Raw genomic sequence first — 24,417 nt, 5'->3', positions numbered from 1 at the left:
CCCTTCTCCCTAAATCCTCTAGGTTATATCAGCTGTTTTGGTGAACCCCTCCCGCATCTGAACTGGCTGACACAGAGGGCACAGCATGATCATAGTTGAGAGGTCACTTGGTCGGGTCAACAGGAAGTATTATTAAAGATATGCTTTACAGTGAAATACAGACAGAAATGTAGTAGTCCCAGAGTTAACGATCCAAGGTCAGTTTTGCATTTCACCTGATTATGATGACTGACCATGTTAGAATATAAAAAAACAAGGCTTAATCATGCTCTCTCTCTATCCATCTGTCTCTCATCTGCAGGTATGTTTTGTTGTGAGAGAGGAAGCCAGTCCCGTCATCGCCTCCTCACCCGCTCTTAAGATGACCTTCGGACCAACTGGGGGCCCAAGGCTGGTTAGGAGACACCACAATTGTGATGAACTGAGAAAATATTAGGGTAGCACTGTAATTAATTAATCATATGCTGTCTGCTTCTGTTTTTACCTCTTTCCCTTTCTGTCTTCTACACCTCTCTCCCCACCTCGTCTTAATTCCTTGTTTTATAATGCACACCATATGTGCGTTGAAGTACAGATTTAACTTGTATTTATAATATAATATTACAATTATCATAATTATAATGCATGTATTTATAACACCTGGATACTGAACTTCTTTCAATAAAGTGTTTCAGATTCTCCACTGGTTTAAATTAAGTATCTAATTGAAATACTATCCTGTGTCCTCAGATTAATGCAGATGAGGGGAGTTAGAAATGCATAGTTTTTTTCTCTATATATGAATTACAAATCAATCATGTTTCTAGTCTATTGCATAGTTACAATGTATAATCATTAATGTCCCAGGAGCAGGAGTGGTAAACACCGTTGAAGTGAATAATTGTAATACACACAGTACACCTTAGACAAATACATTTAAACTCAGTTTTTCACAATTCCTGACATTTAATCATGGTAAAAAAATCCCTGTTTTAGGTCAGTTCGCATCACCACTTTATTTTAAGAATGTGAAATGTCAGAATAATAGTAGAGAGAATTCTTTTATTTATTTCATCACATTCCCAGTGTGTCAGAAGTTAACATACAATTAGTATTTGGTAGCATTGCCTTTATTTTAATTACATTTTATTTCAACTTATTTTAACCAGGTAGGCCAGTTGAGAACAAGTTCTCATTTACAACTGTGACCTGGCCAAGATAAAGCAAAGCAGTGCGACACAAATAACAACACAGAGTTACACATGGAATAAACAAACATACAGTCAATAACACAATAGGAAAGTCTATATACAGTGTGTGAAAATGAGGTAAGGCAATAAATAGGCCATAGTGGCGAAATAATTACAATTTAGCAATTAAACACTGGAGTGATAGATGTGCAGAAGATGAATGTGCAAGTAGAGATACTGGGGTGCAAAGGACCAAAAAAATTAATAACAGTATGGCGATGAGGTAGTTGGAAAGCCTATTTACAAATGGGCTATGTACAGGTGCAGTGATCTGTGCGATGCTCTGACAGCTGGTGCTTATAGTTAGAGAGGGAGATATGAGTCTCCAGCTTCAGTGATTTTTGCAATTAGTTCCAGTCATTGGCAGCAGAGAACTGGAAGGAAAGGCGGCCAAAGGGGGAATTGGCTTTGGGTGTGACCAGTGAAATACACCTGCTGGAGCGCGTGCTACGGGTGGGTGCTGCTATGGTGACCAGTGAGCCGAGATAAGGCGGGGCTTTACCTAGAAAATACTTATAGAGCCAGTGTGTCTGTCGACGAATAAGAAGCAAGGGCCAGCCAAGGAGCGCATACAGGTCGCAGTGGTGGGTAGTATATGGGGCTTTGGTGACAAAACGGATGGCACTGTGATAGACTGCATCCAATTTGTTGTCAAGTCAAGGATCGGTAGGATAGTCAGTTTTACGAGTTTATGTTTGGCAACATGAGTGAAGGATGCTTTGTTGTGAAATAGGAAGCCGATTCTAGATTTAATTTTGGATTGGAGAAGCTTCATGTAAGTCTGGAAGGAGAGTTTACAATCTAACCAGACACCTAGGTATTTGTAGTTGTCCACATATTCTAAGTTAGAACCGTCCACAGTAGTGATGCTGGACGGGCAGGCAGGTGCAGGCAGCGATCAGTTGAAGAGCATGCATTTAGTTTTGCTTGCATTTAAGAGCAGTTGGAGGCCACGGAAGGAGAGTTGTATGGCATTGAAGCTTGTCTGGAGGTTAGTTAACACAGCGTCCAAAGAAGTATACAGAATGGTGTCATCTGCGTAGAGCTGGATCAGAGAATCACCAGCAGCAAGAGCGACATCATTAATGTATACAGAGAAAAGTGTCGGCCCGAGAATTGAACCCTGTGCCACCCCCATAGAAACTGCCAGAGGTCCGGACAACAGGCCCTCCGATTTGACACACTGAGCTCTGTCTGAGAAGTACTTGGTGAACCAGGCAAGGAAGTCATTTGAGAAACCAAGGCTATTGAGTCTGCTGATAAGAATGTGGTAATTGGCAGAGTTGAAAGTCTTGGACAGGTCGATGAATACAGCTGCACAGTATTTTCCGACCAACCACATTCAATATGCATATAATTAGTAGATTTGCATAGAAAACACCCTAAAGTTTCTAAAACTGTTTGAATGGTGTCTGTGAGTATAACAGAACTCATATGGCAGTCAAAACCCTAACAGGAAGTGGAAATCTGATGTGTGGAAACACTTCAAACCTTTGCCATTGAAACACACAGTGAGTTAGGATTCATTTTTCACTTCCCCCACTAGATGTCAACAGTCTTTACAAAGTGGTTTGAGTGTTCACCCTTCTTTACCCTTCGGATAGTGTCTTGAACGCACGAACAAAACGGCGCTATTTGGATATAACTATGGATTATTTTGAACCAAACCAACATTTGTTATTGAAGTAGAAGTCCTAAGAGTGCAGTCTTGTCTTTAAAATGGTGTAAAATAGTCATATGTTTAAGAAATTGAAGTAATAGCATTTCTAAGGTATTTGAAAATCGTGCCACGGGATTGCACTGGCTGTTACGCAAGCGTCCCACCTAGCCCATAGAGGTTAAGCATGTCCCAGTTTGGGTCACCTAGCAGCACGAGCTCTGAAGATAGATGGGGGCAATCAGTTCACATATGGTGTCCAGAGCACAGCTGGGGGCAGAGGGTGGTCTAGCAGGCCTCGCCAATATCCAATGATAGGGCGTGGCGCGAACTCCTCAAAAATCCAAAAACTTCAATTTTTCAAACATATGACTATTTTACACCATTTTAAAGACAAGATTCTCCTTTATCTAACTACGTTGTCCGATTTCAAAAAGGCTTTACAACGAAAGCAAAACATTAGATTATGTCAGCAGAGTACCCAGCCAGAAATAATCAGACACCCATTTTTCAAGCTAGCATATAATGTCACAAAAACCAAAACCACAGCTAAATGCAGCACTAACCTTTGATGATCTTCATCAGATGACAGTCCTATGACATTATGTTATACAATACATGCATGTTTTGTTCAATCAAGTTCATATTTATATCTAAAAACAGCTTTTTACATTAGCATGTGACGTTCAGAACTAGCATACCCACCGAAAACATCCGGTGAATTTATTAAATTACTCACGATAAACGTTCACAAAAAACATAACAATTATTTTAAGAATTATAGATACAGAACTCCTTTATGCAATCGCGGTGTCCGATTTTAAAATAGCTTTTCGGTGAAAGCACATTTTGCAATATTCTGAGTAGATAGCCCGGCCATCACAGGCTAGCTATTTGACACCCACCAAGTTTGGCACTCACCAAACTCAGATTTACTATAAAAAAAGTTGGATTACCTTCGCTGTTCTTCATCAGAATGCACTCCCAGGACTTCTACTTTACATCCAATGTTGTTTTGGTTCCAAGTAATCCATAGTTATATACAAATAGCGGCGTTTTGTTCTTGCGTTCAAGACACTATCCAAAGGGTGACGCGCCGGCGCGTATCGTGACAAAAATGTCAAAATATTCCATTACCGTAATTCGAAGCATGTCAAACGCTGTTTAAAATCAATTTTTATGCGATTTTTTTCATAAAAAAGCGATAATATTCCGACCGGGAGACGTTGTTTTCGTTCAAAGACTGAAAGAAGAAAATGGTGTCTTCACGTGCATGTGCGCACCCGTGTCATTGTTCTCAGATCGACCACTATCCAAATCCCCTACTGTTTTTTGCCCAGGGACTGCAGAGTCATCATTCCCCGTTCTGGCACCTTCTGAGAGCCTATGGGAGCCTTAGAAAATGTCACGTTACAGCAGAGATCCTCTGTTTTTGATAAAGAGGCTATAGAAGGCCAAGAAATGGTCAGAGAGGGCACTTCCTGTATAGAATCTTCTCAGGTTTTTGCCTGCCATATGAGTTCTGTTATACTCACAGATACCATTCAAGCAGTTTTAGAAACTTTAGGGTGTTTACTATCCAAATCTACTAATTATATGCATATTCTAGTTTCTGGGCAGGAGTAATAACCAGATTAAATTGGGTACGTTTTTTATCCGGCCGTGAAAATACTGCCCCCTATCCTAAACAGGTTAAGACACCGATGGCCTATGCAACCACGTACCTATGTGAGAGTGGATTCTCGGCTCTCACTAGCATGAAAACTAAATACAGGCACAGACTGTGTGTGGGAAATTATTTAAGACTGAGACTCTCCAATACAACCCCAAATTGCAGTGTTATGTGCATCCTTTCAAGCCCACCCTTCTCATTATTAACCTGTGGTGAGTTATTCACAATTTTTGATAAACAAATAAGGTTGTATAAGTAAGATGGTTAAATAAAGAGCAAAATTATTTATTATTATATTATTATTTGTGCGCTGGTCCTTTTTTGTCACTTCCCACGAGCCAGGTTGTGACAAAAACTCACACTCATTCTTATGTTTAATACATGTTTTGTTTAGTGTGTGTGGCACACTATACAATGTTGGCAAAAAACAACATTTGAGAGTGCGCTGACCCTGGTGCTAGAGGGGGTATGCAGCTGGAGGTTGAATGTTTGAAGGGGTATTGGACTATAAAAAGTTTTGGAACCACTGGACTAGACTAAAGCTTGCTAGCTAGGTAGCTAACACGGGCTAGCTAACACTAGCGTCTCTAGCATGCTAGCTAATGCTAGCTAGCTAATGATGATACACCATAGTTGTTGGTCCGCAAAATCAAGCAAATGGTACAGAACACATGACAAAATCATGTTTTGACATTCTAGTGGGTATTGCGGTTTTGGTTGTTTGTTTTTTGCTTATTGACATTAGGAATGTAATCTTTTTGGCTTTTAACTGTGATCTGAGCCTGACATACAGTAGTTCTGGATTGATGTCACTGCATGCCTCATCCATGATGTGAAGGACGGTGGGATGGGGCTCATGGGGATGGTAATCATGCATCTTCCAACTGTAATGTTATCATCATGTATTGTATTTTACAGTATTGTATGTAATTGTCCTGTATGGTATTACCAACACCAGAGTTGTGGGTTCGATTCCCACTGGGTCACATTCGAAAATGTGTGGACTCACTGTTAATAATGGATGTTGATTGGACGAGCAGCGTTCCAAGCCGTGCTGTGTTTGCCGTCACAGACACACCTATGCCTGCGAACAGTTCCATCTGAAAATTATCGCTGTGCCTCCATAAGAATATCATGTTGCTGACCGAATCATCTAATTATTTCCCCTTGCTTCCAGCCTAGCATTTAGTTGGTACAGCATGGTTAATATAAGCCTCACTGTCTGCATGTCCAACCTCGGAAACAATGTTTAACTTTTGAATTTCAATCTCTGAGTGAACAGTACATAGAGTGAACAGTGCCCAGACAAGACAACAGTGCCCAGACAGTCGAAATCATCATTATCATTATCATGGACATATCTAAGAAAATACCAATAGAAAAAAACTCAAACAAACGAAAGTGCAGCTCGTCTACTGTCATTCCAGGTTCAATGTTTGACGTGACTGAGAGCTGAAGTTGGCTAGCTAGCTAGCAAGTGACAAGAACGTTATCCAGGCTGCATATCAACCATTTTGTTAAGAAAGACCAGTCTTTTTGTGAAGCAATTTTGCAAGCATAATTAATGACTGGGTCGTGTCTGTAGTAACATGATCAAAAGATCTGTCCGGACCATATCTTCTGGTGGAAGAATGAAATTGTATGAAATAACGTTTTAATGAAAATATGTAATTCATTGTTATTTCAATATGTTGGGAACAGCTTTATAAAAGCAATAAGGTACGCGAGGCAGTTCTGTATCATGAATACAGTCACAGTTATATTACCAGTTTAAAATCTTTAGGTTTAGTGATGGTCAATTAAGAGATGTCAGATTAAGTAACTGTTAAATGTATTTTAACAAATTAAAAGAGAATCATATCAAAAGCAATGTGAGTAATGCATTGTGAAAGGCAATTACTTTATATGAACAATAGCAATGTGAAACACGTATTTCTATTTGAAACACTGATTACGTTTGGTGAAAAAGTGCCGATTTTGTGTGTTGTACTTAGTCAATTGAACATGTGTTTAGAGTTTTGAAACAACTGCCTTGTTCATCTGTTTTCGAGTTGTGAAAATGTACCACATACTTGTGAAATTGAACCAAAGCGATTGAAAAAAAACCTGTAATACCAGACATAAAGTATCAGTAACAGTAATAATTGAAGGAAGTAGCAGCAGCAGTAGGCCTACGAAAGCCCCCACAAAATCTGTAATCTGAACAGAATTATGATCAACCTGAAGTCATCCTTCGTCCTTTGTTTTAGAATCTGTTTGATTCAGTGTCCTAAATGATATAATCATGGAATCACTTTGGGAAGAAGTCAGAAAGTGCACATCCTCCTCCTCTCTCCTGCTGGATGTCCCTGAGCTTAGTGTTTGCACTGTAATCCTTCTCAAATCCTTCTCTTCGCTTCTCTTCTTACCTCTCATCCCTAGATCACCATTCCCTTTCCCCACTCAGGTGTATTTTCTGAATGTGTTAGTTGCTGTCATTTTTGGAATACAGTAGGCTTCTCACTTTTCCTTTAGGTAGCTCATATACACTGAGTATACCGAACATTAGGAAGACCTTCCTAATATTGAGTTGCACCCCTCCCTTTTGCCCTCAGAACAGCCTCAATTTGTCAGGGAATGGACTCCACAACGTGTCGAAAGCCATCCACAAGGATGCTGGCCCATGTTAGCTCCAAAGCTTCCCACAGTTGTGTCAAGTTGGCTGGATGTCCTTTGGGTGGTGGACCATTATAGATACACACAGGGAACTTGATACAGCAGCGTGTCAGGGAATTCGGAAGGATCGGACCAATACGCAGCGTGATCATAGTTCCACATCTTTTATTCAGTCGTGAAACTCATGCAATAAACCATAAACTTGAAATACAACAACAAGGAAGCCGTGACGCAGAGCAGGCATACACTACTCACAAAATAATCACCCACAAAACACCAGTGGGACAAACATCAACTTAAATATGGCCTCCAATTAGAGACACCGACAACCGGCTGCTTCTAATTGGAGGTCATACCAAACAAAACAAACAAACAAACAAAAACTAACCTAGAAATACAAAATTAGAAACTAAACATAGAAATACAAAAACGGACAAACACCCCCTGTCACGCCCTGACCTACTCTACCTTAGAAAATAACAACTTACTATGGTCAGGACGTGACACAGCGTTGCGGTTTTTGACACAAACCAGTGCACCTGGCACCATACCATGTTCAAATACACTTAAATATTTTGTCTTGCCCATTCCCCCTCTGAATGGCATACATCCACAATCCATGTCTCAGTTGTTTCAGGGCTTAAAAATAATTACTTAACCTGTCTCCTCCCCTTCATCTACACTGATTGAAGTTGATTTAGAAAATGACATAAATAAGGTATCAAAGCTTTCACCTGGATTCACCCTGTCAGTCTATGTCATGGAAAGAGCATGCATTCTTAATGTTTAGTATACTCAGTGAGTAGGTTAATCAGTTTCGGCTGAGTATGTGTTGACTATGTTTATGTACTGTACAGTTTATATATTGTACAGTATGTTTGCCAATAGTTGTGCTGTTGTTTGCTACACTGAGAGAGAATGAGAAAGGGTGCGCGTGAGAGAGAGAGAGAGAGAGAGAGAGAGAGAGAGAGAGAGAGAGAGAGAGAGAGAGAGAGAGAGAGAGAGAGAGAGAGAGAGAGAGAGAGAGAGAGAGAGAGAGAGAGAGAGAGAGAGAGAGAGAGAGAGAGAGAGAGAGAGAGAGAGAGAGAGAGAGAGAGAGAGAGAGAGAGAGAGAGAGAGAGAGAGAGAGAGAGAGAGAAAAAAGAGCTGGAGTTCAGTCTCATATCTGACCCATGCGCTCATTTCCTGTTCAGCCCCACGGACCCAGCATGGCAGCTAGCCATGAGCAACAGGTGATCCGTGCGTGCTTTGCGTGCGAGCGTGTGGGTGGATCAGCGAGACAGGAAGTGGGAGGCGGGTGGTTGAGACAGTTCACCGGAGGGCCTCTCTGGCCACGCCTCCTCTCTCCTCCACCACCCAAAAACACCTACCCCGGTCCCCAGCAGCCATGACTGCTGCTCCCCTCTCTCCTCCCCTCTCTTTTCTGTCTGCAACCGTAACCTCTTCTCATTTCCAACCTCGAAAGAGCCCTGTTATGCACCCCTCCAGAAAAAAACAGATCCCACTGAGACTGCTCTTCTTGTTCATTTTCTCCTTCCTTTTCTTAGCCCCCAAATAGACTTTGGCTGCTCCTCGTTCTCCTGTCCCCCCCCCCCCCCCCCCCCCCCCCAGTGTACTTCTAATTTGAAACGAAATGTCATGACCAGTTATATTGATACAATATAAACAACAACAGAAATTATGTTCATTGAACTGCATGGAAAAAATAAGTATGACATTGTTTTCTGATGATTGATACATCAATGGGAATGGTAAAAATAACAGTCTTACCTCATCGAGTTTCCTGTGCCTTGTAGGGGTTTCTACCAAGGTGCTAGAGCACCATCTAAAGGCCATTGAAATTCTTTCACAATATCTCAGAATGAACATGTCATAAAATGTGAAATTTGATCTTGAATCTATTTCCTAGTATTTCTAGTGAAGAACTTGGAGCTTGGGGATGTTGAAATATGTCATACGTTACATAATTACATTACATAAAAGAACAATGCTATTGTAGTATAAGTGTACATGACAAAGCCTACAAGAGAAAGAAAGCCTACAAGGGAAAAAACTAAATAATATTTTGGTGATTTTCATACTTCAAAAGATGTTTGAGTCCACATTCTCCACCAAATGTTGAGTATATACTCCTATATGTATTATAAGGAATCTTAATATACATGAATGACACCATTGATGGAATTACAATAGTCAATGCATACACAGTCTCATGTTGGGTTTTGCTCATTAAGAATGAATCATACAGTTGTTGATATCCAAACTAATAATGTAAATGAAACATGCTGAAAATGCTAAGAATACTAAATTCTAATGAGCCACCTCTTCCTCTCCTGTTGCAGTTCCATGTCACCATTCAGTATTGAGAGCATACGGCGCCCCCAGAGGTCAGAGTCGCCAGACTCCAAGAAGAGACGCATCCACAGGTGTGACTTTGAGGGCTGTAATAAGGTCTACACCAAGAGCTCCCATCTAAAAGCACACCGGAGGACGCACACAGGTCAGTGTGTGTGTGTGTGTGTGTGTGTGTGTGTGTGTGTGTGTCTTCACCAACTCATTACAGTTGTCTTCATCAATTAAAGTGCATGTCTCACTATCTTCCTGAATAAAAGTATTTCCCTCGCTCTAATAAGCATGGAAAGTGAATACACATGTAAGGTTCTTCACAATCAAGAAGATCTCACGGTCTGACTGCAGTATTTGACGTTTGTCGATAAACTTTGAATTTGACTGTTAAATTTAGGCATTAGTTCTGAATAGCTAAGGTTGGGTTAAGGTTTGGGATAGGGTTAAAACAAAAATAACAAAAAAAGAGTGCCTACCACTGGGATTGAACCTGTGATTCTCTGAGCTGGATCTTATACCCATCTACCATCCCCGTCCACTATGCCATAGCAAGCCGCGAGCCTACTTGATGGTAATAGCGCTCACCATTGCCTCTAGTGACTGATATTGAAGCCATCTCCCGACATCCTGGGGACCTAGACAAACGTTGAATATTGCCTTAGATCTAGTGTGACTTTGCTGGTCACAATAGCACATTTTTTGAGACATGTTATTGACACAAACTCTATTCACACACACTTACACTGTTACTCTTGCTCACACACACACATATTCATACACACACACACATTGACACCCCACATGCATACACAAACCATCACACATGCACAAAAACATTTAACTATACACGATGCTGCTACCTATTGTTATTCTATAAATTCACAAAAAGAATCTTAACTTGGTTAAATAACTGAAGCATAGTTTAGTAACGTTTTTACTAATTTGGCACACAGAAACTAGATGCTAGAACTAGTAACTTGGTCAAAAAGAATTGCACAGATTGTCCTATAAGACTTAAGAGAGACTGCTGTTATAAGCAGTCTTACTTAAACCCTCATATGTGTCACCCCGTTTGACCTAGAGACTTGTGTCTTTCCTCATGATGAACAAATTTGCCTCAAGGACCCATAAATCTGTCACGATAGATTTTCCATAATTTTGGACATTTTGGAAAAGTTTTGAAAAATGTCTTTTGACATTTTCAATCATAGTCTGCAGCTGGGAAAAACGTATTCTGGCTTAATACCCCTGATATATTGTGGATAAAGAGAATACAGAGGGTGTTATTTAATGGAAGCTTCTTTAACGTAATCCAGGTGTAATCAGACATTCCCCAGGGCAGCTGTCTAGGCATCTTACTTTTTAAAATCTATACTAATTACCTGCCACTGGGTAAAGCCAGTGTGTCTATGTATGCAGATGACACAACAATATACATGTAAGCTTCTACAGCGAGAGAAATCACTGCAACACTTAACAAAGAGCTGCAGTCAGTTTCAGAATAGGTGGCAATAAATAAATTAGTCCTAAATATTTCTAAAACTAAACGCATTGTATTTGGGACAAATCATTCACTAAACCTGTAACGTAAATGCTGGGAGTTGAGAAGCAGGTGGTAAGTTTAATACAACAAAGAACGGTACAACCTAGGAGTAGCGTCTTGACATGAAACACATGAACAATACTGCCTGGGGAATGAACCTAAGGGAGTGCCAAATAAAAGGGAATTAATGAGTGAGGTAATGGAGTCCAGGTGTGCCTCATGATGAAGCGCAGGTGCGCATAATAATTGATGCCAGGTGCACATAATGATGGTTGCCAGGACCGGTGGTTACTAAACTGGCTCCATCGAATGCCGAAACAAACATCTCTCTGGTAAGAAGAAGGGCGAGGGTGTATGAATTATCATTAACGAGTTATGGTGTGATCATAACAACATACAGGAACTCAAGTCCATTTGTTCACCTTACCTAGAATTCCTCAAAATCAAATGTTGACTGCATTATCTACCAAGAGAATTCTCTTTGATTATAATCACAGCCGTGTATATCCCCCCCAAGCAGACACCTCGACAGCCCTGAAATAACTTCATTGGTCTCTATGTAAACTGGAAACCACATATCCTGGGGCTGCATTTGTTGTAGATGGGGATTTTAACAAGGCTAATCTGAAAACCCAACATTTTATCAGCATATCTAATGCGCGACCCGGGCTGGATAAATTCTGGATCATTGCTACTCTAACTTCCATGATGCATACAACGCCCTCCCTCGTCCTCCTTTTGGCAAATCTGACCACGACTCCATTTTGTTGCTCTCAGCCTATAGACAGAAACTAAAACAGGAAACACCCGTGCTCAGGTCTGTTCAACACTGGTCCGACCAATCTGATTCCACGCTTCAAGATTGCTTCGATCATGTGGACTGGGATATGCATACAACACCCTCCCTCGCCCTCCTTTTGGCAAATCTGACCACGACTCCATTTTGTTGCTCTCAGCCTATAGACAGAAACTAAAAGAGGAAACACCCGTGCTCAGGTCTGTTCAACGCTGGTCCGACCAATCTGATTCCACGCTTCAAGATTGCTTCGATCATGTGGACTGGACTGGGATATGCATAGAACGCCCTCCCTCGCCCTCCTTTTGGCAAATCTGACCACGACTCCATTTTGTTGCTCACAGCCTATAGACAGAAACTAAAACAGGAAACACCCGTGCTCAGGTCTGTTCAACGCTGGTCCGACCAATCTGATTCCACGCTTCAAGATTGCTTCGATCGTGTGGACTGGGATAGCTGAAGAAATGTGGCTTGTCTCCAAAAACACTCACAAACTTTTACAGATGCACAATCGAAAGCATCCTGTCAGGCTGTATCACCGCCTGGTACGGCAACTGCTCTGCCCACAATCGTAAGGCTCTGCAGAGGGTAGTGAGGTCTGCATCACCGGGACAAACTACCTGCCCTCCAGGACACCTACACCACCCGATGTCACAAGAAGGCCAAAAAGATCATCAAGGACAGCAACTACCCGAGCCACTGCCTGTTCACCCCGCTATCATCCAGAAGGCGAGGTCAGCACAGGTGCATCAAAGCTGGGACCAAGAGACTGAAAAACAGCTTCTATCTCAAGGCCATCAGACTGTTAAACAGCCATCACTAACATTGAGTGGCTGCCAACATACTGACTCAAGCTCTAGCCACTTTAATAATAAAAAATTGGATGTAATAAATGTATCACTAGTCACTTTAAACAATGCCACTTTACATAATGTTTGCATACCCTACATTACTCATCTCATATGTATATACTGTACTCTATACCATCTACTGCATCTTGCCTATGCCGTTCGGCCATCGTTCATCCATATATTTATATGTACATATTCTTATTCATTCCTTTACATTTGTGTGTATAAGATAGTTGTGAAATTGTTAGATATTACTGCATGGTCGGAACTAGAAGCACAAGCATTTCGCTAAACTCGGATTAACATCTGCTAACCATGTGTATGTGACCCATACAATTTGATTTGATGGGAGGAATGGGAGTAAACATGATGGCCCCGAGGATGAGGAGCGGGCCTGTCTGGGCGAAGATGGAAATCATGGATGATGTCGGGATCCAGAATGTCCACCACCGGAACCCAACACCGCTCCTCTGGTCCGTATCCCTCCCGGTCCACCAGGTACTGGAGCCAACCCCATGACGTCGGGAGTCCAGTAGGGATCTGACGATTTAGGTGGGGCGTCCTTTCGACGTCCAGGGGGGCGGATGGGTGTCGTGGGGGACAACATCAGCCAGGGGACCAGGAACCACCGGCCTGAAAAGGGAGACATGAAAAGAAGATGAGATACGGTAGTCACTGGGAAGCTGTAACCTATACGTCACCTCGTTGACCCTCCAGTGAACCTTGAACGGCGCTACAAACCGGAGGCTCAGCTTCTTGCAAGGCAGGCGCAGTGAGAGTTTCCTGGTAGAGAGCCAGACACAGTCCCCAGGATGGAACATGGGAGTCTCACTTCGGTGGCCTGCTCCTTCTGATGGTGGATGGTGTGCTGGAGTCTGCATCGCTCCACAATTCTTCTCCGTGCCTAAACCACTCATCCACCACAGGAGCTTCGGTCTGGCCCACGGTCCACACAGCCATGGCCGGCTGAAAACCCAGAACACATTGGAAGGGAGTCAGCCCGGTGGAGGAGTGATGTAATGAGTTCTGGGCGTGCTCCGCCCATGGAAGGAATCTGGCCCACTCTCCCTGCCGGTCCATGCAGTTACTCCTCTGGAACCTCCCCAGCTCCTGGTTCATCCTCTCCACCTGCCTGTTATACTGAGGCCTATACCCGGAAGTGAGGCTGACCGTGATCCCGAGCTAAAGGCTCTCCATACTTTTGATGTGATTGGGGGCCACAGTTGGAGACAATGTCCTCGGGAAGGCCATAATGCCAGTAGCCTAGGAAGGAGACAGCCTCCTGATGAAACTGGCACTACAATTATGATTAACGAGTGTATGTGACCCATACAATTTGATTTGATGGGAGGAATGGGAGTAAACATGATGGCCCCGAGGATGTGGAGCGGTACTCTGCCTTGACAAACAGTTGGTTAGCCAGCAGGCATTCCAGGACTACTCGGACATGAGCGATGTGATCCTCCAAGGTAGCCTAGTAGACCAGGATGTCGCCGATATACATGACCACCTGGCGTCTGAGCATGTCCCGGAACACCTTGTTGACGAATGCCTGGAACACTGACAGAGCATTGGCTAAGCTAAATGGCATCACCAAGTACTCATAGTGACCAGACATCGTGCTAAAAGCTGTCTTCCATTCACCTCCCTTCCAGATGAGATTGTATGCACTCCGCAAGTCCAATTTGGTAAAGAACCGGGCCCTGCGGAGCTATTCGATGGCTGTCAACACCAACGGGAGAGGGTAACGGTACTTGTTGGTGATCTCATTGAGTCCTCTGTAATCAATACACGGGTGTAACCCTCCATCTTTCTTGACAATGAAGAAGAAGCCTGCAGACGCAGGAGAGGTGGACATGCGGATGGAACCTTGTTGGCCTTGGTTTCAGCCACCGACAGAGGGTAGATGCGTCTGTGCAGGGGCACAGAGCCTGCCAGCAGGTCGATGGCACTGTCCCAGGGGTGATGAAGAGGGAGACAGGTGGCACGCGTATTGGAAAATACCACCCACAGGTCCTGGTATACCTATGGGATGTTGGGCTGAAGGGCAACCACAGGACTCTCAAACGACGTGGAACCACAAGGGAAAGAAGGTCCTCAAGCATTCGGGTGCCCAGTCCATGATTTTCATCCTCGACCATGAGATGGTGGGCTTATGGCGTTGAAGCCAAGGGAGGCTGAGGATGATCTAGTGAGCTGGTGCACTGGTGATGAGCTCCCGAGTGGCGCAACGGTCTCAGGCAATGCATCTCAGTGCTAGAGGCATCACTAGTTCGATTCCAGGCTGTTTCACAACCGGCCGTCATTGGGAGTCCCATATGGGGGCGCACAATTAGTCCGGCGTCGACCGGGTTTTGGTTTGCCCGGGGTAGGCCGTCATTGTAAATAATAATTTGTTCTTAACCTCTCTAGGACCGGCGGGACGAATTCGTCCCACCTACGTAACAGCCAGTTGAATCCTGTGGTGCGATTTTCAAATACCTTTGAAATGCTATTACTTCAATTTCTCAAACATATTACTATTTTACAGCTATTTAAAGACAAGACTCTCGTTAATCTAACCACACTGTCCGATTTCAAAAAGGCTTTACAACGAAAGCAAAACATTAGATTATGTCAGCAGAGTACCCAGCCAGAAATAATCAGACACCAATTTTTCAAGCTAGCATATAATGTCACAAAAACCCAGAAGACAGCTAAATGCAGCACTAACCTTTGATGATCTTCATCAGATGACACACCTAGGACATTATGTTATACAATACATGCATGTTTTGTTCAATGAAGTTCATATTTATATCAAAAAACAGCTTTTTACATTAGCATGTGACGTTCAGAACTAGCATACCCCTCGCAAACTTCCGGCGAATTTACTAATAATTTACTAAATTACTCACAATAAACGTTCACAAAAAGCATAACAATTATTTTAAGAATTATAGATACATTACTCCTCTATGCACTCGATATGTCCGATTTTAAAATAGCTTTTCGGTGAAAGCACATTTTGCAATATTCTAAGTAGATAGCCCGGCATCTCAGGGCTAGCTATTTAGACACCCACCAAGTTTAGCCTTCACCAAAGTCAGATTTACTATTAGAAAAGTTTGATTACCTTTCCTGTTCTCCGTCAGAATGCACTCCCAGGACTTCTACTTCAATAACAAATGTAGGTTCGGTCCAAAATAATCCATAGTTATGTTCCAACAGCGACGTTTTGTTCGTGCGTTCTAGACACTATCCCAATGGTAAATAACGGTCATGCGCAAGGCACATTTCGTGACAAAAGATTTCTAAATATTTCATTACCGTACTTCGAAGCATGTCAACCGCTGTTTAAAATCAATTTTTATGCCATTTTTCTCGTAAAAAAGCGATAATATTCCTACCGGGAATCTGCAATTAGGTAAACAGCCGAAAGAAAATACAGCACGGGGTCGAATCGGGCACGTGCCTAATTCCATTGTCCTCTTATCGGCCACTTGGCAATGGCGATTATGTGTTTCAGCCTGAGGCGGCCTCGTCATCATTCAGGTTTTTCCCGGGCTCTGAGAGCCTATTGGAGCCGTAGGAAGTGTCACGTTACAGCTAAGATCCTGACTCTTCAATAAACAGAAGCAAGAACAACAACACCTTGTCAGACAGGCCACTTCCTGCATGAAATCTTCTCAGGTTTTTGCCTGCCATAGGAGTTCTGTTATACTCACAGACACCATTCAAACAGTTTTAGAAACTTTAGGGTGTTTTCTATCCAAAGCCAATAATTGTATGCATATTCTAGTTACTGGGCAGGAGTAGTAACCAGATTAAATCGGGTACGTTTTTTATCCGGCCGTGAAAATACTGCCCCCTATCCCAAAGAAGTTAATTAACTGACTTACCTAGTTAAATAAAAGGGAATGTTCTCATGATGGATGGACTCCACGGTGAGGGTGAGTGGTTTGCTGATGTGGGTGATGGTCCTGGAACCTGGTGAATGATTATTGAGGGCTTGAAGAGGAGAGTCGGTATGAGGTGATGTTAAGAGAGGAGGGAAGGGTCTTGTCATTGAAGTTCCCTGCGGCACTGGCACACTGTAGAAACAGTACATGAGGGACAGTCAACTACTGTGATCGACACCAAAAAGGGTTTGGCAGAAAGTGATAAAGAGGGGATACTCACACCTGCCCCAGGAGGTGGAAGATCACGTGACCATCCCACTGCTCTTGTTGATCTCGAGTTGGGACGTACCGGACACTGCTGGAGCTGGTGCCCTCCTTGACCACAATGGAGACAGAGCACCGCTGTCTCCATCTGCATCACTCTGACACGGGGAGACATGGGACCCCTACCTCCATGGGTTCAGGCTCTAATCCAGTGTTCACTGAGGGGAGGGAGAGAAGCGATGAGAGTACTGATGCTCCCGAAATAGGTGCGTCCAAGAAGAGGTTGTTGTCTCGACAGGCCAGTTCGGTCTGGATCTCCTCGCACAGTATCCTTCCTGTCCTCTTCTGAATAGCGTACGAAGCGCCAGCTCATTCCATCCACTGGATGCTGCTACAGTCCGGAAGGTGAGCGCGTACTCTGCAGCAGTCTGGTCCTCCTACCGTAGTTGGAGTAGGCGCTCACCCCCTTTCTGCCCTCCGGGGGCTGATCGAAGATACCTCTGAACAGAGCCATGAACCCCTCATACGAATCTCTCCCAGACGGCCATGGCCCATTCCAACGTCCGCCCAGTCAGTAGAGAAATAACCTTAGCAACCTTGTTCTCTCGGTGGTGGGGGCTCCCATCTGGTGCGCAAAGTAGAGGGAGCACTGTAGTGGGAAGCCACAGCATTTAGATGGGGTGCTGTCATATTTATCCAGGAGGGACAAACAGGCATCACCGACCTGGGAAGGTTGCTGATATGGCTAGTGTGCTGGCTCGCTGGGTCGACTGATGGTAGAGTATCTTCTGCTAGTTGAAGGCAACGCCTCTCGGGTATGTTTGAGACATTGAACACTGCAAAGAACCTCTTCCCATAGCCGTCCCCAGTTGCTGGTCGTGGTGTTGACAAAGTAGGTATCCCTGCTTGTCGACCATCTGGGAGATGTTCTGATTTCCTGCTGCTTCCATTTGTAGAAGCAGTATTCTGTAATGTAAACGCTGGGAGTCGAGAAGCAGGTCAAAACATGTTTATTCAACAGTAGCTAAAATAGTGAGAAGTCTGTCCATAATAAAGTGTTGCTCTGCCTTCTTAGCGATAGCCCCCTTTTTTCAATTTTCGCCTAAAATGACATACCAAATCTAACTGCCTGTAGCTCAGGCCCTGAAGCAAGGATATGCATTTTCTTGGTATCCTTTCAAGGGAAACACTTTGAAGTTTGTGGAAATGTGAATTGAATTTAGGAGAATATAACACAATAGATCTGGTAGAAGAAAATACAGAGAAAAAACCAAAGTTTTTTGTATTTATTTCTACCACCATCTTTGAAATGCAACAGAAAGGTCCCAGTTCTAGCCATGGTTCCAATTCCATTGGTGTCCACACGATGGCAGCAGTGTATGTGCAAAGTTTCAGATGGATAACTTGAAGCATGAGCGAACTTCATGACATTTAGTGTGAAGTCACTCAGGTAATATTTGGACAAATCGTGAAGGAGACAATTCCATTCATATTACATTTTTCAGCAAGAATATCATCAAATCTGTATACTTGGATGTTGATTTAGCTTTTCCAGTATTAGTAGCCATATTATAAGTTCATCATTTGCAAAACAACCAGTTTTCATAACTTCATAACTCTGAATATTCATATTATTTTTGTCCAAAAGGAAAAGACATGCTGTTGCAAAAGGTTAGTAGCTACATTTTACGACATATACAGGGATACTCCCGTAAAGCCCAGCTCATTGGCTATCTAGCTAGCTTTGTTTGACCCCGATATGTGCTTATTTTACAAAGTTAGAGTTGTTCAAGTGAAGACCGCCCACGTCATCGGCGTGCCATGAAGGCGTTGCTCTCTGACCAAATATGGTGTCCTATAGGATATGCTACACCCCTAATGATATAGTGAAGTGTGGTTAAGTTCTAGGATCTCTGAGGAATACATACAAATGTGATTTGAATGGTTGAAACAACGTTTAGGGTTACATTTTCACAGATTCCTTTCTTTGCAAATTGAACGAGTGGAAATACAAAATTAATCGTGCATGCTATATGGACCTTTTTTGGGATAGGAAAAAGGATTTTATCTAACAAAACAACACTTCATGTTATCTCTGGTACCCTTGGGATGAAAAATCAGAGCAAGATTTCAGAATGTAAGTACACGTTTCAACTTCAGAGGTGAATTTATCAAACCTATTGCGGTGAAAAATGTGTTTTGTTGTTAGGAGCTCTCCTCAAACAATAGTATGGCATTATTTCGCAGTAATAGCTACTGTAAATTGGACAGTGCAGTTATACTTTTTTCTTTACATAGTTGAATGTGCTGACAACAAAATCACACAAAAATAATCAATGGAAATCCAATTTATCAACCCATGGAGGTCTGGATTTGGAGTCACACTCAAAATTAAAGTGGAAAACCACACTACAGGCTGATCCAATTTTGATGTAATGTCCTTAAAACAAGTCAAAATGAGGCTCAGTAGTGTGTGTGGCCTCCACGTGCCTGTATGACCTCCCTACAACACCTGGGCATGCTCCTGATGAGGTGGCGGATGGTCTCCTGAAGGATCTCCTCCCGGACCTGGACTAAAGCATCCGCCAACTCCTGGACAGTCTGTGGTGCAACATGGCGTTGGTGGATGGAGCGAGACATGATGTCCCAGATGTGCTCAATGGATTCAGGTCTGGGGAACGGGCGGGCCAGTCCATAGCATCAATGCCTTCCTCTTGCAGGAACTGCTGACACACTCCAGCCACATGAGGTCTAGCATTGTCTTGCATTAGGAGGAACCCAGGGCCAACCGCACCAGCATATGGTCTCACAAGGGGTCTGAGGATCTCATCTCGGTACCTAATGGCAGTCACGCTACCTCTGGCGAGCACATGGAGGGCTGTGCGACCCCCCCAAAGAAATGCCACCCCACACCATGACTGACCCACCGCCAAACCGGTCATGCTGGAGGATGTTGCAGGCAGCAGAACGTTCTCCACGGCGTCTCCAGACTCTGTCACTCTGTCACATGTGCTCAGTGTGAACCTGCTTTCATCTGTGAAGAGCACAGGGTGCCAGTGGCGAATTTGCCAATCTTGGTGTTCTCTGGCAAATGCCAAATGTCCTGCACGGTGTTGGGCTGTAAGCACAACCCCCACCTGTGGACGTCGGGCCCTAATACCACCCTCATGGAGTCCGTTTCTGACCGTTTGAGCAGACACATGCACATTTGTGGCCTGCTGGAGGTCATTTTGCAGGGCTCTGGCAGTGCTTCTCCTGCTCCTCCTTGCACAAAGGCGGAGGTAGCGGTCCTGCTGCTGGGTTGTTGCCCTCCTACGGCCTCCTCCACGTCTTGTGATGTACTGGCCTGTCTCCTTGTAGCGCCTCCATGCTCTGGACACTACGCTGACAGAGACAGCAAACCTTCTTGCCACAGCTCGCATTGATGTGCCATCCTGGATGAGCTGCACTACCTGAGCCACTTGTGTGGGTTGTAGACTCCGTCTTGTGCTACCGCTAGAGTGAAAGCACCGCCAGCATTCAAAAGTGACCAAAACATCAGCCAGGAAGCATAGGAACTGAGAAGTGGTCTGTGGTCACCACCTGCAGAACCAGTCCTTAATTGGGGGTGTCTTGCTAATTGCCTATAATTTCCACCTGTTGTCTATTCGATTTGAACTACAAGCATGTGAAATTTATTGTCAGTCAGTGTTGCTTCCTAAGTTAACAGTTTGATTTCACAGAAGTGTGATTGACTTGGAGTTACATTGTGTTGTTTAAGTGTTCCCTTTATTTTTTTGAGCAGTATGTGTACCAACAGTTGTTGTTTCTCTAAAATCTGCAATCGTGACACAAGTTTAGGGACGCCCATCCCGAAGAAGTTTTAACAACACTATCAACAAGGCAGAGAGGCCCTAGTTTTGTCACACCTGGACTACTGTCCAGTTGTGTGGTCATGTGCCACAAAGAGGGACATAGGAAAATTACCATTGGATCAGAACAGGGCAGCACGGCTGGCCCTTAAGTGTACATGGAGAGTTCACATTAAACATATGCATGTCAATCTCTCATGGGTCAAGGTAGAGGAGAAGATTGACTTCATCACTAATTGTTTTTGTAAGAATTATAAGCATGTTGAATGCACCAAGCTGTCTGTTTCAACTACTAGCACACAGCTCAGACACCCATGCATATCCCACAAGCCATGACACCAGAGGTCTCTTCATAATCCCCAAATCGAGAACAGACTATGGAAGGCGCACAGTTCTACATAAAGCCATGGATACATGGAACTCTATTCCTCAGTATGTGTCCTTAGAAACTGTGTGAATATAAAGTCACTGCAACCTTAGATGGCTGCACCAGAACAAGTGGTAGCACTATAGATGTCATTAGCAGCAGTGGTATAGGATATTAAAGCAATAACTATTGATCAAGTGGACTGTCTCATGCAAACTAATGTTAGATTTAAATTATGCAGACGAACAATGTGAAATATTGTGAAAATAAAATAAAATATTTATTAAAATAAACCATTTGTCACGACTTCCGTCGATGTCGGTCCCTCTCTTTGTTCGTGCGTGCATTTGGTGGTCGACGTCACTGGCCTTCTAGCCATCGCCGATCCACTTTTCATTTTCCATTTGTTTTGTCCTTGTCTTACACACCTGGTTTCAATACCCCAATTATTTGTTCATTATTTAACCCTCTGTTCCCCCATGTTTGTTTGTGAGTGATTGTTTATCTCTTCATGTATGCGTACGTTAGGCTGGTTACGCTGGGTTATGTTAAACCCTTATTTGTATTTCGTGTTGGTTTGTGCCGTGTGCTTTCGGGTCACCAAACAAAAGGCTCCCTTTTGCTACCCTGCTCTCCTGCGCCTGACTTCCTACAGCCCTTCACGCATACCATTACACCATTAGTCAAATTAACCCCAGAATTGGTATATAAACTCAGTACATTAAGTAATGACTTTAATAACCTCTTAGGGATCCCTTCACCCCCATTCCCGCTCGAATCCCGTTAACGAGATTACTTTGACAACATCCAGTGAAATTGCAGCGCGTCAAATTCAAAAACACAAATACTCAAAATAGAATTCATAAAACATACAAATGTTATACATCAAAATACAGCTCAACTTCTTGTTAATCCAGCCGCAGTGTCAGATTTTAAGAATGCTTTACGGTGAAAGCAGACCATGCGATTATCTGAGAACAGCACCCCACATACAAACACATGAATGTCATATTTCAACCAGCCAGCTGCGACACAAAAGTCAGAAATAATGACATAATTCATGCCTTACCTTTGAAGATCATCTTCTGTTGGCACTCCAAAATGTCCCAGAAACATCACAAATGATCCTTTTGTTCAATAGATTCCTTCTTTATATCCCCAAAATGTCCATTTATTTGGCACGTTTGATTCAGAAATACACCGGTTTCAACTCGCCCAACATGCCTACAAAGTATCTAATAAGTTACCTGTAAACTTGGTCCAAACATTTCACACGACTTTCCTAATCCAAACTAAAATGTAAAAGATCAATCAAATTTAAGACGGGATAAACTGTGTTCAATACCGGACGAAAACAAAGTGAAGCGCGTTCCAGGTCACACGCACCAGAAGACTTGAGACCCTCTGAGTGACACATGGAAAGAACAGGACTACTTCGTCATTTCTCAAAAGAAAAACATCAACCAATTTCTAAAGACTGTTGACATCTAGTGGAATCCATAGGAACTGCAACCATATTCCTTTTAAAAAGGGCTTCCCATAGAAACCTAATGGAAAACAGATTGACCTCAAACAAAAAAAAAATCTGGATGGATTGTGCTTGGGTTGTTGCCTGACAGATCAGTTCTGTTATACTCACAGACATTATTCAAACACTTTTAGAAACTTCAGAGTGTTTTCAATCCAAATCTACTAATAATATGCATATCCTAGCTTCTGGGCCTGAGTAGCAGGCAGTTTGCTTTGGGCATGCTTTCCATCCAGACGTCAAAATACTGCCCCCTAGCCTTAAAAAGTTTTAAATACCTGCTGCATTCAAAGATAACCAACGTACAGCACTAGACTAAACTCCACTTGCATCATCCTTGTGGTATTGAGAGATGAACATGGTAATGTTTTCACTGATTGCACATAAAATAAGATTGTTCCTCGTATCCTTCCTGTCATCCACTGAACCCCATTCATTGCTGCTCACAGCTTTATTTATTATTAGTGTATTCATCCTGCTGCCCAATCACTTTTACCCCTGTCTACATGCACATACGGATACTGATCTTGTATATGAAGTACATTCTTGTATGTTTTACTTCATGTTTTTATTTTTTAGATTGTAAAAAAAAAATCTGGATCTTCTATTTTCTTACCTTTGCTATTTGAACACTGCATTGTTGAGTAAGTAAGCATTTTGCTGAACTATTTTACAGTTGTTGTATCCTGTGAACGCAAAAAATCAAATTTGAATTGATTTATCTAGCAGAAAAGAGTAGAGATGATTGTTAACCTCTCTAGGGTAGGTGGGACGAAATCGTCCCAACTGCGTAACAGCCAGTGGAATCCTGTGGCGCGTTATTCAAATACCTTAGAAATGCTATTACTTCAATTTCTCAAACATATGACTATTTTACACCATTTTAAAGACAAGACTCTCGTTAATCTAACCACACTGTCCGATTTCAAAAAGGCTTTACAACGAAAGCAAAACATTAGATTGTCAGCAGAGTACCCAGCCAGAAATAATCAGACACCCATTTTTCAAGCTAGCATATAATGTCACATAAACCCAAACCACAGCTAAATGCAGCACTAACCTTTGATGATCTTCATCAGATGACACTTCTAGGACATTATGTTATGCAATACATGCATGTTTTGTTCAATCAAGTTCATATTTATATCAAAAAACAGCTTTTTACATTAGCATGTGACGTTCAGAACTAGCATACCCCCCTGAATTTACTAAATTACTCACGATCAACGTTCACAAAAAACATAACAATTATTTTAAGAATTATAGATACAGAACTCCTCTATGCACTCGCTATGTCCGATTTTAAAATAGCTTTTCGGTGAAAGCACATTTTGCAATATTCTAAGTAGGTAGCCCGGCATCACAGGGCTAGTTATTTACACACCCACCAAGTTTAGCCCTCACCAAAGTCAGATTTACTATAAGAAAAATGTTATTACCTTTGCTGTTCTTCCTCAGAATGCACTCCCAGGACTTCTACTTCAATAACAAATGTTGGTTTGGTCCCAAATAATCCATAGTTATATCCAAATAGCGGCGTTTTGTTCGTGCGTTCAAGACACTATCCGAAAGGGTAAATAAGGGTTACGCGCCCGACGCGTTTTGTGACAAAACATTTCTAAATATTGCATTACCGTACTTCGAAGCATGTCAACCGTTATTTAAAATCAATTTGTATGCCATTTTTCTCGTAAAAAAAGCGATAATATTCCTACCGGGAAATCGTGTTTTAGTACAAAGAGAGAGAAAATAAAAACATGGTGTCGTCCCGTGCACG

General features: G+C 42.7%; 1 protein-coding gene across 1 annotated transcript in view; it reads left to right on the top strand.

Annotated features, from left to right (window-relative positions):
* Positions 1-24,417, top strand: part of LOC115161466 (Krueppel-like factor 12) — a 189,973-nt gene that overhangs the window by 153,207 nt on the left and 12,349 nt on the right. The window contains exon 6 of the mRNA XM_029712456.1: positions 9,556-9,713. Within this exon, the coding sequence (XP_029568316.1) occupies positions 9,556-9,713 (158 nt within the window). The remainder of the gene's footprint in view (positions 1-9,555; positions 9,714-24,417) is intronic.

The sequence above is a fragment of the Salmo trutta genome, chromosome 24, assembly GCF_901001165.1.
Source record: "Salmo trutta chromosome 24, fSalTru1.1, whole genome shotgun sequence".
NCBI lineage: Eukaryota > Metazoa > Chordata > Actinopteri > Salmoniformes > Salmonidae > Salmo > Salmo trutta.
The sequence above is the reverse complement of the archived record's forward strand: the minus strand, read 5'-3'. Positions and strand labels throughout refer to the sequence as shown.